The sequence below is a fragment of the Plodia interpunctella genome, chromosome 1 (genome assembly GCF_027563975.2).
Source record: "Plodia interpunctella isolate USDA-ARS_2022_Savannah chromosome 1, ilPloInte3.2, whole genome shotgun sequence".
NCBI classification, from domain to species: Eukaryota; Metazoa; Arthropoda; class Insecta; order Lepidoptera; family Pyralidae; genus Plodia; species Plodia interpunctella.
This window is the reverse complement of record NC_071294.1, coordinates 5,511,342-5,534,088: the sequence shown is the minus strand read 5'-3', so window position 1 is coordinate 5,534,088 and position 22,747 is coordinate 5,511,342. Positions and strand designations below refer to the sequence as shown.

The window sequence follows — 22,747 nt, the reverse complement described above, 5'->3', positions numbered from 1 at the left end:
GCATGGGTATAAATATCAAAATGAATAAATAATACTATTTCCATTACTGTATTTCCTCGTCTAGTAATTTCCCAAAAGGTTAAGGTCGATAAGGCCTTTTGTACGATGAATCTATATCATTATGTCATGCTATGTGTGATACATTTTATACTTATGTACCTATATCATGTAATTAATTTGTGCAATAAAAAAAAATGTACTGTATTTCTTTTATGTAAACTCATAAGTGAAATAATAATAAAATTAAATTTAATAATTAAAATACATACTGAAATATGTAAGAAATATACATATATTATTAAAATATTACTTAGTATAAAAAAATATATCTAATTCTGTTATTGTGGACATTTTTCTTGAAAGATAAATCTATTAATAATGTTATAGGTGAAACATTCCAGAGTCGGAAATCTGGATGAGTGAAAAATTTAGTAGAGTAGTAGATCTATATATGAATTCGGAACGGAAAGCAAGAATTAATAGGACAAATAACTAGTATACATGAAATTTTCAAGGGAGAAATTTCCGAGAACAAAGTAATTTCCTGCGCACCATACTCGAGGAAGGGACGGAAGAAGAATAATTTAATTAAAAAATAAACAAATTGACATTCGTGTGACGTATGACATCATTATAACATTGACAATCAACGTGATGACAGATATCTGTTCTGCCTGCCGGTCATGTCGGTGTCGTGGTCGTCTCCTCCGACTATCCCGTTCCGCGTCTCTTTTCTGCTAATTTAAAGCATAAGTTGTCTAAGTTTTTTTATAATTAGTAACTAGGTTATTAACGAACCTTGATCGATATTTCCTCCATCCAAGCCATATAATGGATGATACTATAATATTCATGAAACCTGTTCAGCCACAAGTATTTCAAGCTATTCAAAATGTTGATATCGAAACCTTAGTGAAATTTAATCAAGAAGAAATAAGGCCAATAATACCATGCTTAGTACGCATGGCTCTCATATCTCCATTGGATATTACTAGATACTGCGCTGAAGCTAAAAAGGACATATTAACTCTACTCTCTGGTATAGATTTGGTGAACTTCATTGTTTCTCTTTTATCAATAGAATTTCACACTTTAGAAGTAGACTTAAAAAAGGAACAGCAAATGAGGTGAGTAATATGAACAAAAAGTGTTTACCACTTGATATTTCATCACTGCACCCACAGACCAGACTACCTAAGATTGTATGTTCTGTGACTGTGCCTTACTGGGTACTTTGAAGTTAATTTCATATTGTATGTTACTTCAGCTAGAAAGTATCTCCTACAGAAGTATGAGTGGAACATATAATTAGTGCCTAATAAGCTGTGCTCAGTATAAAAAAATTGTGCCCTGTTTTTTTTTAAATGGAATCTATTTCTGCTGGAGCAACATTGTTCTAGTAAAAAAAATTTTAAACTAATAATCGGAGAGAGAAGTATATTGTTTATGGATGCACACAATTTTATAAAGCTGAAATTCAAATTCAAAATTCTTTATTCAATATAGGATGATATACATCATTTATTGATGTCAAAAAATTACTTAATCTAAGTCTCTATCTGCACTTTGGAAGTTGGCAGTACCAACTTCCAAAGTGCAGATAAAGAAGAAACGGCGCAACAAACTTCACTGCAGCCTTTTCTCCAAGGGCATCAATTAACAAATATAGGTCTTATACAAATATTAAAAATTAGGAGGACAAACTTACATCATTATTAAAAATTTAAATGAATATATAAAAATAAAAAAATTGAAAATTGTCACACAAAAAAAAATACAAATAAAAAGCTAAATGTACAAAAGTACCTAATCATGTCATAAATCAATTACATATGTTATGCACTGCACCATGCTTGGGCATTAAGTTTTAAAAAGAAATATAGATTAAGTTTTAAGTAGAATTTTAAATTTTCCAAAATTCAAAAGCTTTTACATTATACTTGGGCAATTTTTTCCAGGCAAAAGAATGGATCTCAATGCACTGAGTCTTTTTTAATACAGAAAGTGGTCAATGGTATAGCTAATGACTTTGAGCATTCTGACTCTGCTAGGCGTGTTCGTCTGGTGCTATCAGAAATATTACAGATGCAAGCTCAGATAACAGAGTACAATCAAAACAAAAATACGAATGTTGAATGCATCATCAAACCTTCAGAGCTCTTTGACAATGAAGTTTATTTGGAGGAAATCACTGACGTAATATGCATAAGTTTAGCTGAACTTCCAAATTTACTTAACATTTGTGATGTTGTTGAAGTTCTTCTCCATGTTAATAAAGGTCCAATAATAATATCTTGGGTTGTTGCAAACATGCCTGATACTCTACAAGAAGGTAGGAAGACATTTTGTCCTTGTGTGATAAAAGACTAAACCCATTGATGTTTTTTCCAAATATTGGGCTTTTATTTTATTTTTTATTTCAATTTTGTTTTGTACAGTTGCAGAATCATTGGTATTCAATGCAGAAAGAGGTGAAGAAGGAGGTATAAGAGCAAAAACACTGTCAGCTCTGTGCAATGCATGTCCTTACATAGCAGCCTCTATACGATCTAAAGCAGCATCAGCTGCTCGCCTCCCATCTCTGGTAGTCAATCTCACACTGAAACACCACCAAGATGATTTGGTAAATATTCACATAATTATAAACCAGACATAAACACAGTCAGATTAAGAGTCTAGCTCTTTTGTAGTAGTTATTTTTGTGTTTCCCTTTCTATTCCTAGTTTTTTTACCCCTAGGTATGACAATAACACAATGCTTACTTAATCGTTCCTGGCTCATAAAATATATCTTGGTTTTCTTGGACCACTTTCTTCTTTTAACCTTTTCTTTTATGATGTTACTTAGAAAGATGTTATCAAATGCCCTAACATTTAAGTTTGTACTACATTATATTTTTCAGGTATCATTTATGTCTGGATTACTGTTGGGTTCTGATCAAACTACAAGAGCATGGTTTGCAACATTTTTACGTAATTCACACAAGAGAGGGAAAGGTGATGGTCATGCAGCCTTAACTAAACTTCGACAAGAACTATTGAATAGGCTCAAAGATGCTTCAGCTGGAGTCAATGCGTCTGCATTATTAAGGTTATATTGTGCTCTCAGAGGCATAGCCGGCATTAAGTTCCAGGATGACGAAGTGTCTGGCTTGCTCAGACTGGTGACCCAGAAGCCTCCTCCAACTCCAGCTGGTGTCCGATTTGTTTCTCTGAGCCTGTGTATGATACTTGCTTGTCCATCACTAATGGGTAAGTACAAAATATTTATATAAATATAAATAATGTTGGGTTGGTCCACGAAATTATACTATTACTTATATGGTATAACTTTCTACCTAGTCCTAGTTCAGAAGATGGTAGCCCTTTATTTCATTTCTTCCTTGTATTGAGATGGAAATTTATCATATTTTTTTTATTTATAACAATTAGAATAAAGTTATTTAAACCTTATTTATAAAAATTCTGTATTTTGTTGTTAGTACCTTTTGATCTGACTTTAGTATATAGAATCTCTCATACCATTATGGATGATTTATTTAACAAGAAAGTTTTGAAATGAGAATATAATTAGAATAAATAACATGTATTTTTTGTCTGAGTATATGTTATATTGTTTACAGCTGCCCCAGAACATGAAAAGAAAGCCATAGAATGGGTACAATGGTTGGTGAAAGAAGAAGCATATTTTGAAAGGTAAATAGTAAAAGTTATCAAATTCTCCAAATGAAACCCAGAACCATTTATGAACATATCCGTCTGTAACTATGACTAATGAAATAATTTTCTGCAGTAGCACTTCAAACTTATTACACTTGGAAGTACTAGTAGATAAACTATTTCTGTCTAAAAAATATTTAACATACTGTTTTATTTTTAATGCATAGTTGCCAGTATGACATTTTTTCATCTCCCGTTTATATTCCTAGTTGCGTTCGGGTCTGTGACGCCATGTGATGTGTTGCCATTATAACTATTAAATAATGAAAATATATGATGTTCAATATATTTTCCAGTAATTCGGGCGTGACTGCATCTTTTGGCGAGATGTTGCTTCTGATTGCTATCCACTTCCATTCTGGCCAACTGGCAGCGGTAGGCGAATTGGTTTGCGCTACTCTGGGCATGCGCGTGCCAGTACGGCCAAACGGGTTAGCGCGCATCAAACAAGCATTCACTCAAGAAATATTTACTGAACAAGTATGGATTGACTATTGTACCTGGGTGACTCTGAGGGAAATACGATACAATAATAATAATCTTTTTGTAATATTTCAGGTTGTAACAGCACATGCAGTCAAAGTGCCAGTTACTGTAAACCTTAGCAATAATATACCTGGATACTTACCCGTGCATTGCATTCATCAGCTGCTGAAGTCGAGAGCCTTTTCCAAACACAAAGTCCCCATCAAAAACTGGATATATAAACAAATTTGCAACTGTACTGCTCCTTTACATCCCGTCATGCCTGCTCTCGTTGAAGTTTATGTAAACTCTATCCTGGTAATCAACAACAAGGGATCCAACGAATATGTTAATAAACCAATAACAGAAGAGGAAATCAGAAAAGTTTTTCGGAACTCCATTTTTGGCGCAAACTTTGATGTGCAGAATAAATCGTTTACTCCAATGGAAATAGATAGAGAATCTCCCATTGAAATGAATCTGGAAAAACCGACATTGGCGTCCCAATTATTGCTCATATATTATCTCTTGTTGTATGAGGACGTAAGATTGTCTAACACTGCTACTCTGATTGCAAATGGGAGAAAAGTAAAAAGCTATTCTGCAGCCTTTTTATCTGAACTACCAATAAAATATTTACTTCACCAAGCCCAAAAAGACCAGATGAGTTACGGAGGCCTGTTCAGTCCTCTTCTCCGTTTATTGGCCACTCATTTCCCACAACTTTCTCTTGTTGACGACTGGATGGATGACCAAGTGTTTGGGGACTCTTGTCGCCATCAGAGCGACGTGACTCTATCAGAATCTGCTATTCATGAAGCATTCCAAAGCATTGAAGTAAATCCTTATAAAACGGGAAAAGTTCTCAAAGCCATGCTCAATAAGAATCCCACTGACATTTGGCCCTTTGCTGAAATATTTGTCAAGTATTTCAAGAGTGTACTTGCAGATCAGGTACCCAGACATATTCAAGAATTATATCGAGAAGTCTGGTTAAGACTCAACACAGTTCTCCCTCGTTGTTTATGGATAATGTCAATCAATGCTTTATTAGATATTAATGGTAATGGAAGAAATGTCACTATCACACAAGAAAATGTTTTAGTAGATCCTCTGCAAGTGCTGAGATGTGATATCAGAGTTTTTAGATGTGGTCCCATTTTAAAAATTATACTTAGAATACTAGAAGCCAGTTTAGCAGCGTCTAGAAGTCAACTAAGCAGGCACTTGTTAGATAAACCTCTTCTTGAGAAAAGTGGCCAATTGACATCAGATTCAGAACGAGAAGAGCTGAAGAACGCACTTGTAGCGGCCCAAGAAAGTGCCGCTCTTCAAATTTTACTAGAAGCGTGTCTAGAAACGTCAGAAGACCAATTAAAACCGGAATTGATGTGGTCGTTGAAAGAAGTCAGGAGTATTATCTGTTCGTTTCTGCACCAGATATTTATATCTGAACCATCATTGGCGAAACTTGTACATTTTCAGGGATATCCCCGTGAACTTTTACCAGTTACGGTTAAAGGTATTCCATCTATGCATATTTGCTTGGACTTTATACCAGAACTTCTGAGTCAGGCATCACTTGAGAAGCAAATATTTGCTGTAGATTTGGTTTCTCACTTGTCAATACAGTACGCGTTACCGAAAGCAATGTCGATCGCTCGATTGTGTGTCAACACTCTCTCCACACTACTGTCAGTGTTGCCGAGCGACCTGCGCCTGGAACTATTTCAACCAGCGTTGAAATCTTTAGTAAGAATTTGTACGGCGTTCCCGTCGTTATTGGAAGACATAACTTCTTTACTGCTGCAACTGGGACGAATATGTGAATCTCAAGCTTCACTCGGCCATTGTTGGAACGATTCGCATATAATGGGTGACAACGCATACGTGGCATCGGAATCACATCCAGAAACGAATGTCTTAGTAGCTGAAGTATTGTGCAGAGATATCAAAGTTACCATGTCAGAAATAGTGCAAAAGGCTCTTATAAACGACAAACTGTTCTAACAATTAAACAATTTTAATTAATCAGTACCAATATGTATGAGTTCTGAAACATTAAATTGAAATAAAAATCATAAAAATTGCTTTAAAACTATTTATTTTACCAAATCATATCAAGAATGTTAATACATAATGAGAAGCGTATTTGACGGTTCCACTGGATTTTGCGTTTCCAACTGTCTGTACATCCACGCACATTGATTTCTTGCCGCAAGGTTTCCGATATCGTGATATAATTGAGCCTGTAATATGTTTACATTTATAAACAAGTAAGAGAATAGAACAATACGAATAATGTTTAATAATATTTCTAATCCCTTCAATGTATTTTTTTCTGAATGTTTACTAACTTTAAATCTTCATAGACTAAACAGAAAGGTATAGAAACATAAAACAATGGCGTGTTAGTGATTTTTTTTTTCATTTTTTCACTAAAAATTTCCCATTTTTTCTGACTTTCCAGAAAGCGGACAACCCTGGTTATAATAATTACGACTATGTTAAAAAAAATAGTCATTTTTGTTTTAGTTTCGACTTTAGGGCTAACTCGATCTGTGTGATATGTCCATATACCGTACCTGTAAGTACCAGGTGTGCAGCAGGCGGTCGTGCGCGCCGACGCTGGCGAAGTACAGCTTGACGCGGTCGAGCGCGGCGCAGCTCGCCTGCAGCGAGTGCGCGCGCGCCGCGCCGCCCGCCGCCGCCGACGACACAAGGCACTTCGTGTACAGCAGCAGCGCTGAAAACAATATACACGCTTTATAATCCTTACGTTATAAAACTAAGTCCTCTGCCGTCAACTATCTTAGCTAGAAGAAAGCTGCCGCGGACATGAATGTGCTCGGGACTTATTCGTTTTCAACTTTGGACTGAAATTACCATACGAATCTGACCTAACTGTGTTTGTAGTAATATGTAAACGATACTTACCCCTCGCCATATCGTAGGTACTACCATGTGCCATAATCGTAGGCAACACTTTCCTTACAAGAACCAATGCGTTCTTTGAACACCCAGTGTGTAATTGTACATTTGCAATATGCATTTCTACAGTAGCAGCCAAGTAATGCAAATGGTATTTTTTGGCCAAAGACAATGCTTCGTTGAGAATCATGATATTGGTTGACTGAATGCTGCTGAAGGTGTGTTGAACTTGCGACATCAGTATCATTGCTCTCACTCGCAGCGATATGTAGTGTAAACTGTCGTCTTCTGATTTGCAGTAGTCGAGTACGTCGTGTAGTGAACGAAGCGATTCAGTCGCGTCTCCTTTCAAAAAGAACATTTCCGCTTTCAGAAGTTGACTCTCCCATCTGTCTAATGATGCCAACCGTTTTATGCTTTGATCAGCTTCCTCCCATTTACCTGGAAATTAAAAATAAAATGACAAAGGTCTTTCATATTAAATAGTTACAGTACAAATGAAGTATGTTATAGCCACCAGATTTTATCGTCAATGCAATTGAAATGTTTCGAATTTCGAAACATTACAAGGTTTCGAGATAGATATGGAAGTACGTGGCGTGAGGTTCTGCCCAATATGACCACTCCAAATCCTCCCGTGGATGTCGTACGAGACGACTAAGGGACACATGATTACAACTGATAGACAACAATAGCATCCCCAAAGAGGGTTGACGGTAAAATCATAGCCATCTTCAAAATTCAATGGTTGATTATTTACGCGCAACCTGTGCTTCGCAGCGTCACAGCAGTGAACGGGAACACGTGAGGATAAGTGAGCGAGATAAGAACGGAAATGTCAGACCGGCCCTCAGCGCGTCTTGCGCGTGGCAGCGCTCGGCGGCGGCGGGCGCGCGGCGCTGCGCGAGCGCGGCCGCCAGCGCGGGCTGCGACCGCCACCACGCCGCGCACGCCGCCGCCGTCCATCCCCACGCCGCGCCGCCGCCCTCGCCCTCGCTCTCGCCGTCGCCGCCGCCCACGCCCACGCTCCAACTCAAACTCTCTGCAATGAGATACAAACTTCATTTATTTGCAAAAAATATGAGTCCGCAAATACACGTTGATATTGGGCCAGCACACTAGCTTCACAGTTTTATCTTACCGCCTTTATTTATTCATTCGTTACCTTCACACATTTATGGTGGTAATAAGTAGGGAACCTCTTCTTCAAACAAACACATGCAGATCTAGAGACAAATATTCGTAAGATCAAGTATAAATAAATATGCACAGGCAGGCCGTCCTAAGCCTAAGGGCCTTTTAACAATAATGACTCAATTTATATGCATCAAATATTATCTGGCTGCATAGCTGGAACCAGAAAAACGATCAAACAAACAAACAAGAATACAGCAAAGCATAATGAACTCACTAGTATTAAGATTGAGCAATAACTGGCAGTTGACAGACGCCATTTCAGTCTTCCCATAAAGCGACCAGAGCGCGGCCGTGTTTGCTAGACCGGCCATCGTCATGTCAGTCATAGAATGTAGGTAATTTATGGTGTCACCTTTAGTTATAATCTGAAAAATATAAAATGCACTTCACCCCAACGTGTCAATTTCCGTAATTTCTTACAAATCGGTTAAAATGAACCTAATTAGCCGTTCTGTAACCCCACATCAACTCAGATCGAATGCACGACGATATAAAATTAAAACTGTCGCATAAACATAGGTATGCTAAGCAATCAGCTGCAATTCCATATAATAAATGCGCAATAAGTATGCACTGGCACTTGACGATAATAACAATGGTATGTGTACTAACTATTACAAACAGCTCATATGTTATACAATTCTCATCAATATTCGAGGTGCTAACAGTAGTTAGAATAATTATAGCAATATTGATGAAGAGATTTCACTAGAAGGTCGCTCATTCTACATTATTCTAGTGTCACATTATTTAATTGTCTTGTATCTTGTTTTTGTTGCAACAAAGTGTGTTCCTGTGACGATTCACGACTAAAGGTAATTTATGAAGAGAAGCATTTTTTATAATAATTAGCGAGCTAGTAAAATAATAATCGTGTAAAAGGTACGCGCGCGTTTAATACTTGTAATCGAGTCGACCGTTCAAATTGCAATATATTAAGCTATAATAGAATATGCGAGACCCCGTCGCTGACCTGGAAGACATCGGCGGGTGTGGCGCCGTTAACGGCGGCGTGCTGCGCGCGCAGCAGCGCGGCGGCGGCGGCCTGGCGCGGCACGCGGGGCGCGCCTGCCAGCAGCGCCCGCCGGCGCGCGCGCCCGCCCGCCAGCGCGCCCCACGCCGCGCCGTGCGCCAGGCAGCCGCCGTCCGCCGCCTCCTGCGCCGCCGCCAGCGCCTCGCGCACCGCCTCCATCGCCACCGACCTGGCGCCGAAGTGCATGTTTGCATTTCACTTCTCACTATCGCCAGAGATGGTCATTTACGCCCAGCATTTGCACAGTTTTGCACAGTTTCTCGACCGACTTTTTGGGAATGCTCTCGAGTCGAATGGAATCTATGCTATCGAGTCCATTCAAGTGAGGCGCAGCGAACCGATCACATAGCAGTAATAAATACACACATAACCAAACATATACCTATAGGCTATATATAGCAACTAGCTATTGCCCGCGGCTTCGCCCGCGTGAATTTGACAGTAAAATTTTGGTCATTCTTTAAGAAAAATGATGAAGACCAAAGTACGTTTACCAATTTTCAGCATTTTATTTTGAATTTTTTATTAAGTTCCTTACCATCTTTCACCCCGCTTTTGAAGGGGTTGAGGGTAAATTTTCAAAAAAATCTGAAACACATACCTATTCATTAATTTGTTGTAAACAAACAAAATCCAAGTTTTCAAGTCACTAACTTCAACGGTGTAGAAGTTTCATATAAAAGTTTTTCACCCCTTTCGGGGTAGAATTTCCAAAAATCCTCTTAGAACGCACCTATACTTACACATGACAAATTTCAGCTCCTACCCAGTAGTTACGGCTGTACGTTGTCTGTCAGTACTACTCAGTAAGGGAAGTGTTATATGTACATATATTGATTTTATAGCTCATTTTTTCTGTCTAGTGGTTACAACTATTGATGCCATATAATTTTGTATATATCTCTCATCCAAATCCAGAATTTGGTAAAAACACAAATTATGAAAATTTGTCTATGATATTTCAAACAGCCGCCAGTGTGACGTCACGGATTAATTGAAAAAAATTAATCCTTTCGCTCCGTCATGTTTACCCCTTAAAAAAGAGATAAGGATTAAGTATAACGAGTATTTACTCACTTATGTCCGAATTGAGTATGCATTGCGGCTCTGTTGAGCGCTGCATACCGAATATTCTTGTTCCTGTCGTTGCATACATTATTATTGGGATTGTTGTTACTGTTTGTCACGCTGAATACTGTGCGGTCGAAGCAATGGTACAGCGAATCCTGAGCGCCACAGAACTCCTTCATCCGTATACAGTTTAGGAAGCTAAGGAAATGCTGAAGTAAAATATTCGGTTATGAGTATTTATGATTTATAATATGTTTTTTAGTTATATATTTAATAAATATATACCATAGAGGACACAAAGAAAATTTTGGAAATTCTATAGATTTATTCACTTTTTTGACACAATTCGTTAACTCGACGCGTTCGTCGATATCGCATTCTTAGTGATCATGATAGAATGCGTGTGTATTTATTTTATAACATGTAGAGTGAACTTACAATTTCAGGTAAATCAGGTACGTCATTCATTATCTGTATAATAGTTTTCTGAAGTTGTTTCGGAGGTAAAGCTTTCTTCTCATTAATTTGTAATAAATTTGCTTGCTGTGCTATAAATAATTCTGCTTGCTTGCGTGACCATTGGGCTTCTTCAAAACTGTTGGTAAAGTTACGAAAAGTTTTAAACAAAAAAAAACCTTAATGGATAATTTTAACATTAATAATTTTTAAACAGAATACGCTATTAACAAAGTCTCTCATGAAGATTTTAATGTCCAAAGAAATGTTAATTCAAGGTCCAATGGCATCGAAATATTTTTATTTATTGAATCATCATATGCAGTGTTCCTTGCTTTGAAAAAAATATTACAAAACTTCGAACAATAGTTTGGTACGGACCTCTCGGTCAGTGAATCCGATTCGCACTTATTTGATTGTTCTAGTAAACTACGGAACCCTAAACTGCGTGGGCCGAAAAGCACTTGTACAACGTACAATGTACCAATAATGCTCGTGAACTAATGTGAACAGATTGTAACAGGCATACTATATTAATTTCTATGAATAATTCTCTAGCACCTGGACAATAAAATATACCTAACGAGAAATCAGTTACTCACTTATCTCTGTCAATCACATTCATTCTCATTGAAAATTCTTGACGTTTAGTTTCCTCTGTCAACACTGGGGATGTAGACGGGGCACTCGTTTGAGGCTCCATATTATTTAATTTCTGAAAAGTTGAATAAGGACTTTTTTAAAATATAATTTATCAGAGGTCACCGGTCCGAGGGTCACTCAGCTAATAAAATGGTTCTTTTGTTTGAAAATTTTATTTTAATCAATATTGGGGATGATTCTGCCTAGTTTTTGCATATGACATTGCTTTTATTAACTTAGTTAACATCGTGTGGTATGCTAAGAATGAATACAACCTTATATAGCAAAAATTTACCTCTTTACTTAATGATCGCATCATTAGTCCAGGCCGACCTCTTTGATAATATAAACAAAACGATTTATACAATGACACAACTTGACTAAATGAAAGTTTGTCTAGGTATAGCATTATTCTTCGCAAGTAAAAACCTGAAATATAAATATAACAATATAATTGCATTGGGAAGTATAAACGTATGTAGGTAGATGCATACATAATCCTCTATAAGTTCAATAAGTTATTGTATAATATAACTAGCTTTTGCCTGCGACTTTACTCGCGTTTATTTCGTGCGTCCGCTCTTAACTCATTATTGTCAATGATAAGTTAAGAGTGGACGTAAGGTATGTTGCTTAAAACCCATCTCGGGTTCTAAGCAACATATCAAGGTCGCGATGAAACCTATACCAGATTTTAAGTTAGACCATACGCTATAAGACTGTGAAAACCGCATCAAAATAACAGACAGAAATTTAAAAAAATGTTTTGGCACCTCTAGGTCCCCTAAGAAACCCCTATAATTATTTTTCTTGAATATCTCCTACACACAGACACAGCCCACTTCCAGTTTTATTAAATGTATAGATATAATAACATATACTCTCACTTTAATATATTCCTTATAACAAACATTACCCACTTTTGCAGTAGTCTTTAATAATATTAGTAGAAATATTAATTTTAATATTGAATGTAAAAAGTTACCTAAAACACTGTATCTAGTAATTATGCATGGGTTAGTTTCACTTTGTTCAACCATTAGTTTATCAATAGTTGATGTGACACAATCTTTGAGAGCATTTATGCCATTAGCATAAATGTTTTGAAGGCGGACACAAAAGTTTTGTATGTGTACACTTAATAAGTTGTAACGGCCATCTTTGAGAAGGGCTTCCAACTCTTTGAATTCCATATCTGGACACTAAAAACAAAACAAGAATATCACGATTACTGTAACACCAGATATATATTTGGGTTCTCCTCAGAGCCTTTACTTTCGACCACTGTGGCTGCGCTGTCATTACAAGTTTTCAAATTTTAACAAGGGCAAGATTAGTTAGTTTGGATTAATGTTATTATATGACTAAGCTAATTCATTTGTTCAGTGGAAAATAAAAGTAGAAATTCGATGGATCATAACAGCACAGCCACAGCAATCAACAAGCTTTGAGAACCACCCATTTAACTTTATAGAAACAGAGGCATGGTATACCTGTATAAGCTTCAGGGCCAAAATACAAAAGTCCTTGCGATACTTTGGTGCCATCGTACAATCAATCATTTCTTTTGCTGAAAATTGAGAATAAAAAGCAAGTTCAATATGGTGGTGATGTAGTGTTTAGGCACCTAGTCAAATGTGTGCTACTTGAATTATAGGAGAGTGATCCAAAATATTTTTTATGAATAAATTTTTCATTTTAAGCAGGATTTTGTAAATGAACCTACATTAATCAGATTATTTTACAGACAACACATATTGCTTCCAGGCATTCAGTAGGAACAGAGTACTTTTAAATGTATTGTTATTTTCGAATTAAGTGTTTAGCTATACAAAGAACCACACTTTCACATTTACCATATCAGTATGGATTTTTTATTTCTCCAACTTACTATATCCTTAGAATTCCATCCCATGTTTTAATATAATTAGTATGGACTAGATTTATTTATACTCACCTTCAATTTTTAGCAATCCATATTCTCGAATAAATGCTACAACAGCTATTTTATGTGGTGTTATATTTTCTATGGATCCCTTAGCATTACCTGCTTTGATGAAATCTAAATTGTCTCCCAGCATATCCATTTGAAAATGTTTCTTCTCAACTTTAAGTAAGGACAAAAAAAATAATAAGATTTGATTAATCAGGGCTCACTAGGCAGTTTTTTAGAGCAAGTAGGTAACTGGTGTATTATCCTAACTTGATTTGTTTATGTGAATAATTATTTTTCATTTAACAATATTAGCATAGACAAGTTCTCAGTTTAAAACTCAGTAGGTACCTAAGTAGTACAAATTTTGGACCGGCTTTATTGAAACGTTTTTGCAAATTGGACGAAAAAATACAAAATAAAGATAGAGTGTACGTACGGGACCTACCTAACACACAGTATTACTTTGGTCCACTATATTATTTTACTCTTTTACCTAACGCAAAACAAAAAACAGAGCAACCTAGTAACAGTAGGTAGGTACCATAAAAACCAATACCTCTCCAAATCATAGATATTAGAACACTTCAATGCTCTGTGAAGTAATGTTCTAACATGACTGTCTGTGCTGTTGCTCTGATCCAAATTCAATCCAACACATTTTTGTAATTTTAAAATGTCAAATTGACATTTGACATTTTTTTTACCAATAACTTGACAACAGAAACGTCTATTTTTAATTTAAAAAAAAAAAGTATGCATGTGGTCGAGCCGTTATTGTTCCGAGGGTCGAGCGAGCTAGCTCTGGCGCCTCTGGTTGGGGAACATATTACTTCTTTTATACAGGCTGGACACTGTTATAAGAACATTACAATGTTTCACAGATAAAGAATAAAAAACATTATGTACAATGTTCATATCTGTGAGGCTGGGGTTGTTTTGAATGCTTAGCTCACACCACAGCTTAGCATGCATGACAATGACAAGACCCGTAGACAAGACACACGTGCGATTTTTGCTCACCCGTGGACTAAGAGCCACAAAATGGTTCGAAAAAAAAACCGGTTTTCCATCAAATCAACCACTAGTTATTCCTTCTCTACCTAGGTACTCTATTTAGTTTGTAGCGCTTCCAATCAATCCAAGAAATAGCTTCCGTGGTTTTCCATGTCTTATTTTCTTGGAATATTTTTGTAGATTTTTTTAATTACTTTAGTAGATCTAAGTAGTTATGGAATAAATTACATTTATTTTGTGTGTGACTAAAAATATCGAGGGTGTTAAAATCAGTGAATGAATATGGCTTGACCACTGTGTTTACAATAACACTATCATAGGTATAGGTATTACAATGATGGGAAGAATTTGTGTTTCATTTCTTTTATGTTTATTAAGTATAACGTGGATCACTGGTTCGACTCGAGTTACTGTTTACCAAGGAGATAGTTTACCTGACCATGGACGATGCGAGCCAATAACTATTCCATTCTGTCAGCAAATCAGATACAACCAAACAATATTTCCCAACATTTTAAATCATGCTAAACAAGAAGATGCTGGCCCAGAGGTATACCAATTTACTCCTCTCATAAAAATAAATTGCTCACCAGATTTGAAATTTTTTTTATGTTCAGTATATGCTCCAGTTTGCACTATCTTAGATCAAGCCATTCCACCATGTCGTCATCTGTGCGAATCTGCTAGGCACAATTGTGGTGATTTAATGAGCCATTATGGTCTCCCATGGCCAGAACATCTGGAATGTTCCAAGTTTCCTGTAGCTACTGATGAAAATGTAATATGTGTCGGAGATAATAATGTTACTCATGAATCTCATAAACCTATAGAACATAGACCACCAAGAGGTGAATATCCGTCTAATACTGGTAGAGATAACACAAAAACACATTATACGAAAAACTATGGATTTGTTTGCCCAGAACAATTTAAAGTACCTAAAAATTTAGACTTGGAATACTCACTAAAAGTTGGGCAAAAAGTAGAGCAAGATTGTGGAGTACCATGTAATCGCATGTTCTTCAGTGAAAATGAAAGAAACTTCTCAAGACTATGGATTGGGATTTGGGCTACTCTTTGCACTGTGAGCTGCTTATTCACAGTCCTAACTTTTCTTATCGATACTGACAGATTTAGATACCCAGAGAGACCCATAATTTTCCTATCAGTTTGTTATCTTATGGTAGCAATAGCTTATGTGATGGGCTGGAGTGCAGGTGATAGTATCAGTTGTCAAGGCCCTTTCCCATTTGCCATAAGTGGAACCAGAACCAATATATCTGTTATTACACAAGGTACAAAACATGAACCATGCACAATTCTTTTTATGATTGTGTATTTCTTTAGTATGGCATCTAGTATCTGGTGGGTCATTTTAACCCTTACATGGTTCTTGGCTGCTGGTCTCAAATGGGGACATGAAGCAATAGAAGCAAACTCTCAATATTTTCATTTAGCTGCTTGGGCTGTTCCTGCTATCAAGACTATATCCATTTTGGCAATGGGAAAAGTAGACGGTAAATATATTTCCATATTTTGTAGTACCTACCAAATATAAATTTATCTGACTTCAATTACCTGGTAAATAAAGTATGTATATTAGTTGCCTGTGAAGAAATTAATTTCTCATTAAGATGTCTCAACCCTAATGAAAGTTACCTGATAAAAATCATCAAAATATTATTAATATTCATAGTACAACATAATCTCTGTTAAATTACATTGTAAACTTTAAAGTATGATATGATTCTGCTATAGATAGGTACACCTATACCAACTTTGTAGCTGTGTGTTGTTGGGTGGAATGAATAATCACAATCACCAATTGGCAATGTTTACGGTGTGGATTGCCATTGCCTTTTTTATACTCTGGAATAATACTCAACTGGAGTCAAGGTTTTCTTCGACAAAAAGATCTCCTGTAGCAGCACAAGTAGGATTTTCAGAACTACTTTTTATGGAATTTTTGTTTATGTAGTACATAAACAAAAATTCCATAAAATGCTTCATTTTGTAAAAGAAAAATGTATATGTATACTTCTTGGATATTAGAATAAAATAGATAGATAAACTCTTTATTGCATCACATGCACTCATTTATCACGAAGCAGTCATAAGTTACATGGTGGCCCTAAGATAAAGAAAACATAGTTAAGTTTATAATCATCAGTAAAGTTTACACCTAAATCATCTTTTTTCTTTTTTATACCTAAATTAATTTTGTTGTTGCAGGTGATGTATTATCTGGCGTATGCTATGTTGGATTATGGGATGCGGAAGCTCTACGAGAATTTGTTTTAGCTCCACTTTGTGTGTACCTTGTACTTGGAACAGTTTTTTTAATGGCTGGGTTTGTTTCACTGTTCCGAATAAGAACTGTAATGAAGCATGATGGCACCAAAACAGATAAATTGGAAAAATTGATGATAAGAATTGGTGTTTTTGGAGTTTTATACACAGTGCCAGCTTTAATTGTTATTGTTTGTTTGTTTTATGAACAAGCTCATTTTAATAACTGGATGGTAACATGGCATCGGACTATGTGTGGCATTAAAGAGTATGCCATACCTTGTCCCATATTACAGAGGGAAATAGAAAAACCAAAATTTGAAATGTTTATGATAAAGTACCTCATGACAATGATAGTCGGGATTACATCTAGTTTCTGGATTTGGTCTGGCAAAACACTTAAATCATGGCACCAATTTTTTGATAAAATAAAAGGAAGAAGAGTCGAAGCATATGTATGAATGTCTTTCATTGTTGCAGTAATTTAGCACTTTGAAAGTAGTTCTAACGTAAAATTGGAGAAATGATCATAGATTGTGCCAGCTATATTTTGATGGAACAAATTGAAATTAAAAGTAAGGCTGATATTGTAAATAATTCTCATTATTTTGTACTTTTCACTAATTAATTAGGTACCTATAGATGTTATTTTAAGGATCTATATTTTAAGTTGATATTTTAAAATCTTATGACAATTTATTATCATTATAATGATATAATTACTATTTTATAATTATCTTTTTAATCTTCGTATTGTAATATAATTTTGGTCAATTAATACAATTTTATGTTGCATATCAGTATGTTCCTGACCTTATTGGTAGGATGCCTATTTTATGTATGCATTTTTGAATGAATTCATCATTTCGAATCAAATGTCCAGTCCAGGGCATAGATGGGTTTACGCCGTTTTTTCCCAAAAATTAAAATGGGTTTGCGTCAGACTTGAAAGATACTGCAAATACTGGGCGTAAACCCATCTTCAACCAGGGCATAAGTCCTGTCAAGATTAGAAAAAGCAGGTAGACAGACTGAACGAAAGTGATCCTATTATCCTTAAGTGAACAATCGGTGCTGATCAATCTACTTGTCAACAGTTGGAGTATTTATATTATTTAAGAAAACAGACCTAACGGGAAAGCAGACCGATCATACCAGAGACCTCATTATTTTTTCTTTTCTTCCTACAGAACTACAATTTTAAGTACAATGTACTTGCTACACTATAATTTTAAACTCATCAACATATCAGGAATTTCTGGCGATTTGTTTTACGAAATAATAAATTAATCATTATTTATAAGCATATACCTACCTACTTTGTACAAGTGATTATTAAAATGTGGCATTTTTTTAATTTTCAGTTTTATTTCCACCATTCCCAATAGCACCGATTACATAATACTTACAGGGGGCTTCAAGTGCAATTATCTATATCTATCTATACTTATAATAAAACTGTAACATCTGTACATAGGAGATATTTACGAAAAATAAATAGGACAGGGATATTTAGGGTCAATAGAAACCAAAACGATTTTTTTTAGAATTTTTGTCTATATGTTTGTACGCGCATCACACAAAATCTACTGAACGGATCTGCAGGAAATTTGGCGTAGAGATAGAATGTGGCCTGGATCAGAATATAGGCTACTTCGTATCCCGAAAGTTTAGAAATAGGGAATGGAATTTGTATGAAGCTTTTGTTATTTTTGAAATGAGACGTACAATTTTAGGTTTACGTTCATCTTTAGGTCGAAGTTTCAAAAACAAGTTTGTAATTATTTCGAAAATTTTAGTAGTAGTAGTTTTACTATCCGATAATAGATGGCGCCACATGTGAAGTCATAAAATTGAAAATAAAAGCGTCAAATAATAATTATAGCTCCCATTATATTTTTTTTGTTAGAAATCGTTTTAAATGATGGTTCCTGAAACATAAATGGACTTAGTAGCGTTATGACTAAGCAAAATGCAAACTTTACATAAAGCAAGTTTTACAGTTTATTTTACTCTCGCCAACGAACTTTCACCATTGAATATAGAAGCTGAACTAGCTTCAATTTTAATCTGATACAAGATGGCGCCACAAGGAAATAAAAAAGCAATGTCGATTCGAGTGTCCGCCGGAAAATCATATCAAACTCGAAATACTTACGCACATAGGACCTTTTGGATGTTCGATTCGAATAAAACAATACATTTTACTTTTGCCTTAAAGATACCAAAACTATGCCTTCCCGAAAACGATCTAATCTTTCTTCCGTTTCTGCGCACGCTTGAGAAGGTTGACAGAAAGTCGACCGGATCGTGATGAGCGTTTAGCTTCATAGCGATCCAAGATTGTATCATCTAGATCCCACTCTATGAGACTATTGAAAGGGAATCATGTTTGGATGCTGCCTCTCGACCTATATCAACTTGGCTCTAAACATATATGCCGCAATGTCGTGCTTCGAAATGGCACGGAGAGCCCAAAGGAATGTGTTGTTCATCACGCAAAGTTGGACTGCCACTGGAACAGTTGTTATATGGAGAACATTCGGAATCAAAACACTTCTTGGATAATAGGAAAGGGCCTACCAAAGGATTCCAAACGACGTTTTTTGGAACCAACTAAATTTCAGAAGCTTCATCCTTCACGAGCGTTCACCTTTAAAATCCATAGTCAAGTTTATCATCTAAACAGTTCATTGACTGACACAGATGCTGACTGATGTTCCAAAATTTCTGCAAGTTTCAAATCAATAAAGATTAAATTCGGCAGGAAGGTAGATTATGGATAGGAGATGTCCGCTGAGAAATTTTGGAAATTCTTTCCCTAAGTCGTGTGAAATAAGGGTTGCAAGATTGTATGAAACTTCGTCAATTTAGAAGTATGCGCCATGAAATTTTAGATTTACATTTCCAAACAATCCAAATCCTATGCCGTGGGATTTGCGATAAAAGACTGCCAATAAATGTTTTGAATTTGAATACTATAAAAATCAGTAGATGGCGCAGAGTGTATGTTAAAACGCGAAATGTAGGTTTTTTTACAGTTTCCGTGATATTAATTGACTCCGAACCCGACACAAAACCGTGAAAGTATGTTTCTTTGTTTAGTAGTTTGTACCTCTTCACACTTTGTCTACTTAACAAATCTTGAAATTTCGCATATCTGTAGTCAGTCGCATGAGTACGAAGAAGGGCAACCAAAAAGTATTATTCCTGCGGGATTTACTAGAAATGACTCTGCAATATTGCATTGCTTTTTTTATCCATTCATAGTCATGGATACAGATAAAAGCAATTCTAGCTTCCAGCCCAATAATTCCCACTAATTTTCCATTGACAAACACAGAAGGTTGCAGAAGTAAGTCTGAGACAGTCACGCTTTTCCCATGACCTGTACCTAGTATGTTTGCGTATGTCCAGTGCTCAGAATTTGTTTGTTTAGTCTTCAATTGGAAGAACAAGCAATATTCTATACAACTAAGACCTAAAATAATTTCAGATTTGTTCAATCTTATTCCAGTTTTTCGATCTCAACTAATATCCTAATCCTATCCTAACGAATAATATAAGTACGAAAGTAAGTTTGTTACTTCTTCACGCTCTAACTCAACCAATCTTCTTGAAATTTTGCATAGGTAGGTACATAGTTTGAAATATGGAGGACATAGAGTGCCTTTCATCTCGGAAATTAAATGTTACCGTGGGAAATTTACGCGGGCGAAGGCGCGGGCTAGTAATAGAATATAGGTTTTTCGCAAGTCCCACGGGTACAATGGTTTTTTTATGTCCTCCATACTCATAATTATATATATATATGTGAAAATTTTAAGAAAATTGGTTAAGTAGATAAGGCGTGAAGAGGTAACAAACTTATTGTTGCATTTATAATATTAGTTGGGATCTATTTACGTATTAGGTAGGTACCTAATTTTTATCTTCGTGAGCGTATATTTATAAAGCGTGTATTTCGCTGCAACTCATGCGACTTCGCGTCAATTTGAACACGTCCAGACAGCTTAGCTGGCGCAAACGGAACCCGCGTGGAATTCGCCTGGGTTTGAACGAAGCTTAAAGCTTCTAATCCAATTTTTTCCCTAATTGACTTTCCCTTATATTTAAAATCATTAACACCATTTCATCTTAAAGTAAGTAAATATGTGTCACACCACAATTTGTAACACTGCATAAGGAGAAAAAAACTTGTTGTGTAGCAGTGTATTGCAACTATCTTACCCAACCTAGGTCGAGTGGTCTGTGGGTATAAAACATATGATGGATCTTTTCTTATGCATCATTATTATAATTATAAAGAAATTTACAAATAATTGAACTTAATTTAATTCAGATAAGAATTGATTATATTACATAATTTATTATATCTAGACATCCCAGTAAAATAAACTTTCATCACTCATCACAAATAATACACTTTAACAACTTAATAATTATTTTATCTTAATTATGCTCTTGTGTATTTTCCCCAAATGTGTAGCATGAAGACAGAAGCAATAAACAGTAGAGACATGACTAACACTGGTACAGGACCCCTGAAATAAAATGATTTTCTATTTAGGTATGATATTGGGAACATTAAATAAATCTGTCTACCTAAGACTGTAACATCACTATAAAATGTGAAAACCCATATTTACGAGTTACATTATGCTTTATTTTTTACCCAGTCAAACAAGGTATATGGTCCAGCGCAGGAAAACTTTCACTAGATTTAATAAGTGTAAAACAACTGTTGCTTCCTATTCAAGTCTTGCCAATATAGCCTGCTGTTTTCTTCTTCTTCAAAAAAAGTACCTACAAGAACATGCATTCATTTCACTGGTACTTGATGTACCTATATTAGGAACAAATCATTTGAAAGTTGTGACTTGTTTGGATTTAATATTGAATAATCTTATAATAGTAAAGTAATTTAATACCTACCTAGGTATTTGAAAACAATATGTTAAAAATCTTATAACAGTATTATAATACTATTTATTGATTTTAAAAAAATCGAAATTGGTTTATTTAAATGCCTTCTGAATTTGTGTGGCATTCAGACAATAACAATAATTTACGATTACGATTCGAACTTACACTTTGACACCAGGCGAGTCATCGGTGTAAAATCGCCACATACCGCCAGAACCAGCGCCTGTGCTTCTATTTCTAGCTGCAGTAGTAGTAGTCGTAGTCTTACGTTGTCGCACAGTACCTCCGCTGGCTGATCTTGGAGCGGCTGTCGCTTTGCTAGGTGAGCGACTACCAGATCCTACTGAAGTAGAGCTTGGAGAAGGAGGCTGTAATTTGAAGTATTTTTGATAAACTGACTATTCGTATGACATAGTGGAAAATTTTAAAAGAAACAATTTCCGATTAACTCACCATTTCCAGCAGATTTTAGTTAAAACACGCAAACAAAACTAAATCAAGAATAAATTCCGGCAAACAGATATGATACCGTATGAGAAAGTAAAGTGAAATAGTATCGTGCTGGTTGGCTTGCTACACGTACACTAACCTGACACGTTGTCAGTGAATATTGCCAGAATAAATAAATCTTAATAACCCAGTAAACATTTTGGCAGACAAATTACCGATGTCCATCTAGCCAGCTAGAAGACCTCCCAAGTTGGTATGACCAAAGAAAAATATGGACTGGAAATACCTACAAGAAAAACGTGCATATGTACCAATCGTCGACAAAAATGGCATGTTAGGTATGCGACTACAAAGTTCCTCTTGGGTATAGGTAAAATTTACCCACCAAGTTTTTAAATTATTTTACCCTATCTTATACTATTAAATGAACAGTTTATATTTTTGTGCTCGCGTTCTCGAAAACGGCGCTAAAGATTTCGTTAAAATTTGAAATATAGGTGATTACGGAGATAAAATTTTAATGTTTGGCATAACTAGTTTTCGCCAAGTACTATGTATAAAGAAAAAGAAAGAAAAGAAAGAAATCATTTAAACGGAAAAAATTCAATATAATAACGC

At 35.7% G+C, this 22,747-nt stretch overlaps 4 protein-coding genes across 7 annotated transcripts; 2 read left to right on the top strand and 2 right to left on the bottom strand.

Moving 5' to 3' along the window:
• The first annotated feature begins 664 nt into the window (after positions 1-664).
• On the top strand, positions 665-6,274 carry IntS2 (Integrator 2). Its single transcript, XM_053744486.2, has 7 exons — positions 665-1,127; positions 1,959-2,332; positions 2,439-2,623; positions 2,903-3,251; positions 3,623-3,695; positions 4,016-4,199; positions 4,278-6,274. Exons 1-7 carry the CDS (start codon positions 832-834, stop codon positions 6,192-6,194), a joined length of 3,378 nt encoding a protein of 1,125 aa, XP_053600461.1. The 5' UTR covers positions 665-831; the 3' UTR covers positions 6,195-6,274.
• Positions 6,272-14,145, bottom strand: ida (imaginal discs arrested). 4 transcript variants are annotated; one of them, XM_053744504.1, is made up of 14 exons: positions 14,007-14,145; positions 13,472-13,621; positions 13,008-13,084; positions 12,500-12,716; positions 11,810-11,943; positions 11,475-11,587; positions 10,855-11,011; positions 10,423-10,625; positions 9,286-9,514; positions 8,527-8,677; positions 7,960-8,157; positions 7,122-7,556; positions 6,770-6,930; positions 6,272-6,433 (listed from the first exon to the last, which is right to left on the bottom strand). In XM_053744504.1, the coding sequence occupies exons 1-14, from the start codon at positions 14,017-14,019 to the stop codon at positions 6,314-6,316; spliced, it is 2,358 nt and encodes a 785-aa protein (XP_053600479.1). In that variant the 5' UTR covers positions 14,020-14,145; the 3' UTR covers positions 6,272-6,313. The 4 variants fall into 4 exon arrangements, with proteins under 4 accessions (XP_053600479.1, XP_053600472.1, XP_053600497.1 ...); XM_053744497.1 differs by having other exon boundaries at positions 13,992-14,115; XM_053744522.1 differs by having other exon boundaries at positions 13,887-14,108.
• Positions 14,146-14,578: 433 nt separating this feature from the next.
• Positions 14,579-17,357, top strand: fz (frizzled). Its single transcript, XM_053747859.2, has 2 exons — positions 14,579-15,981; positions 16,697-17,357. The coding sequence occupies exons 1-2, from the start codon at positions 14,799-14,801 to the stop codon at positions 17,212-17,214; spliced, it is 1,701 nt and encodes a 566-aa protein (XP_053603834.1). The 5' UTR covers positions 14,579-14,798; the 3' UTR covers positions 17,215-17,357.
• A 3,715-nt stretch (positions 17,358-21,072) lies between these two features.
• Positions 21,073-22,294, bottom strand: Sec61beta (Sec61 beta subunit). Its single transcript, XM_053750670.1, has 3 exons — positions 22,133-22,294; positions 21,845-22,047; positions 21,073-21,297 (listed from the first exon to the last, which is right to left on the bottom strand). The coding sequence occupies exons 1-3, from the start codon at positions 22,133-22,135 to the stop codon at positions 21,210-21,212; spliced, it is 294 nt and encodes a 97-aa protein (XP_053606645.1). The 5' UTR covers positions 22,136-22,294; the 3' UTR covers positions 21,073-21,209.
• Positions 22,295-22,747: the final 453 nt, after the last annotated feature.

Bases quoted from the DNA above. Each gene is read 5' to 3' on its own strand.
- IntS2 (XM_053744486.2), top strand. From the start codon at position 832: ATGGATGATACTATAATATTCATGAAACCTGTTCAGCCACAAGTATTT. The intron at 2,624-2,902 runs GTAAATATTCAC...TATATTTTTCAG, and splicing joins AACACCACCAAGATGATTTG to GTATCATTTATGTCTGGATT. The intron at 3,252-3,622 runs GTAAGTACAAAA...TATTGTTTACAG, and splicing joins TGCTTGTCCATCACTAATGG to CTGCCCCAGAACATGAAAAG.
- ida (XM_053744497.1), bottom strand. From the start codon at position 14,019: ATGATTTGGAGAGGTATTGGTTTTTATG. The intron at 11,944-12,499 runs GTAACTTTTTAC...TTTATATTTCAG, and splicing joins TACTAGATACAGTGTTTTAG to GTTTTTACTTGCGAAGAATA. The intron at 11,012-11,474 runs GTGAGTAACTGA...CTTTACCAACAG, and splicing joins AATGTGATTGACAGAGATAA to TTTTGAAGAAGCCCAATGGT.
- fz (XM_053747859.2), top strand. From the start codon at position 14,799: ATGATGGGAAGAATTTGTGTTTCATTTCTTTTATGTTTATTAAGTATA. The intron at 15,982-16,696 runs GTAAATATATTT...TTGTTGTTGCAG, and splicing joins GGCAATGGGAAAAGTAGACG to GTGATGTATTATCTGGCGTA.
- Sec61beta (XM_053750670.1), bottom strand. The intron at 21,298-21,844 runs GTAAGTTCGAAT...ATTTTATTTCAG, and splicing joins GACTCGCCTGGTGTCAAAGT to GGGTCCTGTACCAGTGTTAG.